General features: G+C 42.4%; 1 protein-coding gene across 1 annotated transcript in view; it reads right to left on the bottom strand.

Moving 5' to 3' along the window:
- Positions 1–2499: 2499 nt before the first annotated feature.
- LOC307266515 (cilia- and flagella-associated protein 337) overlaps positions 2500–6210 on the bottom strand; it is a gene marked incomplete at both ends in the record, with an annotated part of 14090 nt that continues 10379 nt past the window's right edge. Inside the window, 2 exons of the mRNA XM_080048554.1 lie at positions 2500–2576; positions 4881–5011. Coding sequence (XP_079904680.1) covers positions 2500–2576; positions 4881–5011 — 208 coding nt within the window. The remainder of the gene's footprint in view (positions 2577–4880; positions 5012–6210) is intronic.

The raw sequence follows: 6210 nt of genomic DNA, 5'->3' as shown, positions 1-6210 counted from the left end.
TGTAAAAGCTTCTTGCATAACTTCAAATGAGCGATCACGCAGGGGGGAAGAAGAAAAAAAGAAAAAAAACTACCCACCTCCCCTCATGCACAAGCCACCTTTTCTTTGCTCCAATAGTGAAAACATACAGTGTATACATTAAGATCGCTGCCTGTTGCCTGTTTTGGCTCTAAAAGCCCTAAGCAGCTTTAGGCTGAAGCAATGATGAAGATATTGCAGGGCTTTTTCCCAGCCTGCATCTGCGCTGTTGTGGCTCTGGTATTTTGGAACATCTGCTGTTGGTGTGTGTGTGTGTGTGTGTGTGTGTGTGTGTGTGTGTGTGTGTGTGTGTGTGTGTGTGTGTGTGTGTGTGTATGTGTGTGAATGTGTGTATGTGTTATCAATTACTGGGAGTTGTTCTCCTGAGTGTTTCACTCTCTGAAAAGAAATTAGCAAAAGGAAGCCTTAATGTGCCATTTTGCTAGATGCGCACACACACACACACACACACACACACACACACACACACACACACACACACACACACACACACACACACACACACACACACACACACACACACACACACACACACACACACACACACACACACACACACACACACACACACACACACACACACACACACACACACACACACACACACGCTATATACAAAAATAAAGCCATGCGAAACAGTTGTTTTACACACACACACACAGTGAGACCGGAGACCACAGTTACAAAAACAAAAAGAGAGGCTTTTGTTGTTCTTTGGCCCCAAATGCATGCTGTAAGAATCATCTGCATTTAGAGAAGCCACTTTTTTCACAACTGAATTTGCTTTCTATTTTCAGTTTCTGTTGCCACTACTTGGTCTCTCCAAACTCTATTTTCGAACAGACTTTTGAGGCAAAACGTCCCACAACTAAAAGGCGCCAAAAGACCCTCAGCGACAACAGAATTGAGAATTGCACCAATATGTAATTAAGTTTTTATTCCACTGCACACACAAAAAAGATGAAGGGGTTAAGATATGTTATTTTGGTTGAACATGTAACCACATTAAATCAAACAGACAGAATATATTTCTCACAACATAATTCATTTGGTGGTATTTGGTAATGCTATGCTGCCTTGCATATGCCTGAGGGGGCAAACGTGCAGTCTTGATGACTGGCCCTGTTTTATCACAGCTGTGTGTCTGTTTGTATTTATCCCAGAGATGCAAACCTATGAAAAGGGCTACTCGTTCGCTTCCTCCCCCGCTAAAACCCCTCAGACTGGTACTTAAAATAACCCTTTTGTTTTTCTAGGGATGAGCAAAGCAAATGCATGCTGCTGAGAAGGCGCGAAATGTGAAAATGGAACGAAAACAGAGCAAAAATAGGGCATTGAGCCTGGTGTCGCCAATTTTTATATGCAATTCAGCAGAACCGCGATGATAAGTACAGGGTGTGTTGTGTCGAGATAAGTGGGTGAGATGGCTTGGATGTCTAGCCTACATGTTTCTGGTCTGACGTATCAGGTGATTTCACACTGCAGGTAAAAAGAACGACAACAATTGTGGTAATGTGAAGCTGCTGTTTCACACGCACAAGGGAAACACGGCATAACAATGAATTGAAAAGACCAGTTATAGTTAATCACTTTGGAAAATGCTCTTAGCTTCATTTAGCTTAGCATAAAGACTTAAAAAACAGGGAAACGGCTAGCAAGTAACAGAATGTTTGTCTATATGCCGGACAGGTTTTATGCACAGTAACTTCCGGTAAATAGATGGGTGCATGCCAACTTCACTGTGCCAACAAGTCTCCAGAAATAAATAGCACAGAGAGAACAATATAACAACCTGCAACGTGTCGTCAGTCATGGTGTCTGGTTTAAACCAAATATTAAACAAACAAGATAGAACGTGTCCATAAGTCTGTTTTCCAGGTGCTGGAAGGTAGATTTTTTAGCTGTTTCCCCGATATCCAGTGCTTTTGATAAACTTAATCAAGCTAATTGGCTATAGGCTGTAACGTCATATTTACTGCACAAACATGAGAGTGGTATCAATTAAATTTAAAAAAAGAGGATTATCCAAAATGTTGAACTTCTTTGGAGTTGGTTAGTTCACATGCAATTTGGGTGGCATTCTTTTTGAACAGCAGAACCGGCTATTCAACCGGCTATTAGCTATCTCATACTGTGTGTGTGAACAAGCCGACAGGTGGTACCAATCTTCTTTGCACGACATTGTGCATATACGACTGTTACCCATAATGCAAGAGAAAAAGAAAGTGTGACGGGAAAAAAAGTATACAGCACAGAGAAGACAGTTAAAAACAGTATGAACAATGTCATTCAGAAGTTTGTCCGGTGCAGTGTGTAAATCCCATGCAGTTTTGAAAAGGAAAAAAATACCGATACTGCAGTGCCAGCTCAGTGTTCATATGACTTCTTTACACAGAGACAGTGTCATGGCGACTTCATAAAATGGGAGGGCAGCCGCAGCTTTCATGTCTGCATCTTCGTTTATATCTGATTTGACAGGTAGGAGGCAAACTTGTCCTTCAAGATGAGTCTGTTTTGCTGCCAGTCAGACTCTGATTCTGCCCCCAGGGGATTGTGGGTAAATCTTTAAAAGAAGGCATCTCTTGGAATATGAAGGAATATGAGTTTTAAGAGCGAGAGAGAGCGAGAGAGAGAGAGAGAGAGGAAAATGAAGGCTTTTAAGCTCCAGGTTCAGAAACCAACTTTCGTAAATATGGAGCAACATATGGAGTTAACACAGACAGCAAACATCTAAAGCAGCGAGATGGATCAAAGTCCACAGTCTTTTTTAGGAAAGACATGCACCCGAATGATAGAAATCTGTTTTTTTTCTCATCAAATGTATCTGAAATAGAATGTTGGCATTGCTCTTTTATCCCTCTTTCATTATCCCTTCCCATCGATACAACTTGTTTTGGGTCAGCTTCAAACTGACCGTGGAGAGCTCACAGCCACAGCGCCCGGACTAAAGGAAGTGGTGCTGCGCCCTCACATTCCTCCAGAATTGATCGAGCCCTTTATATGGTCGCATCCGCTGACCAGTGTTTCATATGCTGGCCACTACTGGATGTCTGCAAACCTAGACTACCACCGACGAAAACAACAAACACTCCTACTGTGGAGTCTGGGAAAAACACAGTCATTGCCAGCAGCGAAGAGAAGAGCATTTTGAAAAAAGTCAGAGTCACATTATATGGCGTCACGAGCCACAATAACAGGATATGCTAAAATAGAATTGATTTCTGACAGATTTTGCAACCTTTTTGACCGGGCCCGGCTAGCTGTTTCACCGTTCTAGTTACTCCGCTGTTTTGCTTAGAGCAACCTTTGATGGCAAGACTGCAGTAGGTCACTGCATCTTGCCAAAAAATACAGTAGTCTGACACAAAGAAACGCCAAATTTACATTGTTTTAATTAAGTTATTTGCAGGGATTAAATATACAAGAATGTGGCAATTAGGGAGGTTAAGCTGTTCCATTAGGTTGGCTATGTTTTCTCTGGACAAAGCGTGGAAGCCTTTGTGCTAAGCTAATTGGCTGCTTATCTATCTTCTTATCTAACGGACGGCAAGGCAGCAAATAAGCACATTTACCAAAATGTTGAACGGAAAAAAATAAAACACATTTCTCCTATTGCAGTCAGTCACTGGGCATCAACAGAACATAAATATTTGGTATTCATCAAACCAGAAGGAGTAGGAAAGAAAGCAAAGCAATGGATAATCAGTGCAAAATTCCCCTGCAGGAACAGAGTGTGATCTGGTGAAAAAACAGCCCATAAACAGTTTTGCAGATTGCTGGTGCAGATGTCGTCAAACAGACTTCTCCTCTGGTGACACTGAGCTACCGTAAGGCAGAAGTCCTCACACAGATACTGACACACACAGACGCAGCAGCAATGGTTGTACGGATGGATGTGCGTCTGTGTGTGTCTGTGTGTGTGTGTGTGTGTGTGTGTGTTTGTTTGTGTTTGTGTGTGTAGGGGAGGGAAGTAGACAGTTAATTTGAGAATGACAAGTGTGTGTGTGCGTGCGTGCGTGTGTGTGTGTGTGTGCGTGCGTGCGTGCGTGTGCGTGTGTGTGTGAGAGAGTGCTTGCACCTTTAACTGTCCGTCCACAGCGTTTACACTCATCAGCTACTGAATGTGTGTTTGGAGGTTGTCATGGTCTGCTGAGGTTGCTCCTGGACATTCTCTGCTGGTATGGTGGACGAAACTAGAGTGGATGGGAGACGGCAAGGTTACTTTGTGTGTGTGTGTGTGTGTGTGTGTGTAACTATGTCTGCCTGGGTGTGGTTGCTGAGAGAGCACAGCTAATCGCTTATTTTGGCAAGTTCTGAATAAATAGCAGACAGTGGAAAGGAAAGTGTAGGAAATGTCTTGCAGATACACATACCCCACACACATACAAAAACGTTGAGCAGTTGTGCACTTAAATTTTTTTACTCTATATTTTGGCTGGCTTCCGTCTTTGGAGCAGAACATTGCCCAAATGTTCCTGAGCTGAGCTCCACACTCCAGAGGAAGAGAATGTAAAAAATGCTCCGACTATTGACATGATTTAATCAGAGTATCGTGTTTAATTTGCCTGGAAGGCCATGCTGACCTGTGTGCATGGTATAGCCCTTTTTTATGACCATCTGCAGCGGCAGATGCACGCACCACCCGTACACATGTGTATAAAAATTCTGACCAAAATGGTAATTACTGGATGGGACATTCCCAGTGCACAGCCAAATGTAACTGGGTCAGGGAGAGGCCATCTCGCTTTATTTGTGTATACATATACCCTGTGTGTGTGTGTGTGTGTGTGTGTGTGTGTGTGTGTGTAGCACCTCAAAACACCTGTTGACTGAAGGGTTACCTGCAGAAAAGCGTTGTTCCTGTGATGTTTGGCCCTTGTTGTTGGTGGTGGGGTCTGGTACTTGACTTTTGACCGTAACTCCCGTTTCATGGCTTTCAGTCCTTTCCTCTGTCAGTTCTTTCCGTGCTTTCCTACAGATGTCAGAACGAAGGGAATTAACTTGTGCAAACACACAGCTGTTTACTTTAGATAAGACATGTTTCCCAATTGTGTTCATGTCACTGAACTACACACAGGACTTAGATCAGTGATCTCTGGCAGATGATATTTTGTCATAGAGTCCTCTTATCTGCATGAGTGTCTGTTAGATTTGATGTAAACCAGAACTGTAGCAGTTCTCCACTTCTGTGGTGTAGTTGGCCTGCACTTGAGTACTCTGCGTGCTTCTGTGTGTGTGTTTGTCAGTCAGGGTGTATGGGCTTTATCTGGTAAATTAAAACTGACAAAAAAACTATGGAAGATCGGAACTTCATGAATTTGCGATTTTGCACTGAATGGCTGTTCAGAAGGCATCCAAATGGTTCGCAACATTTGTGGTGAAATGATTATGATCATGTGGAATTCTCTGATGCAAATTTGAGATGTTTGCATTTATGTTAACTTATGCATGATGTTGCAGTTATGCATCGCCAAAAGAAGACTTTGAGACTACCGCCATCCTAGCAGCTCAATAAGGGCGTAGCCTACTTAGGCACACAGCTTTGTGATTATAATGTGAGCATGCTAACATGCTTTCAATAACAATGCTAACAGTTGATGTTAAGTAGGAATATGTTTATTCTCTACCACTCTTACTTTCACTTGTTAGCATGCTTACTTTAGCTAATTACCACTAAACACAAAGTGCAGCTGAGGCTGATGGGAATAAGTGGTCCGGGTATTTGGCCATAAACCAAGTATCCAACAAAGTGAAATTTTTGACCTGACAATGGAACTAGATGAAAATTGAAGGGACCCAATAAAGCTACCACAATTAATTCTGTTGGAGCATTATTTGTCTGTATCAAATATTATGGCCACCCATCCAATAGTTGTAGAGCTATTTCATCCTACACCAAATTAATGCACCGACCAACCAACATGGCAATCCCTAGAAGACCTGTATTATACAGCTCTTATGTAATAGCGTCAGCAGAGACTGATGTGTTCTATAGCGCCCTACTATTGGCCAATCAGAAGCCCCCAAAGGCAGTGACAGACAGAGTAGGGCAGAAAAGTTGATGTGAAGAATACCACCAACTTTTTCTCTCTAACTCTTTCCCATCAACAAACGCATAAAAACTAAATCACCATAAACAATAATTCAAAATTCAGTCAAATAAACCCCATG

The sequence above is a fragment of the Ammodytes marinus genome (genome assembly GCF_949987685.1).
Source record: "Ammodytes marinus genome assembly, chromosome: 20".
Lineage (NCBI taxonomy): Eukaryota > Metazoa > Chordata > Actinopteri > Uranoscopiformes > Ammodytidae > Ammodytes > Ammodytes marinus.
This window is presented reverse-complemented; position numbering and strand designations above follow the sequence as displayed.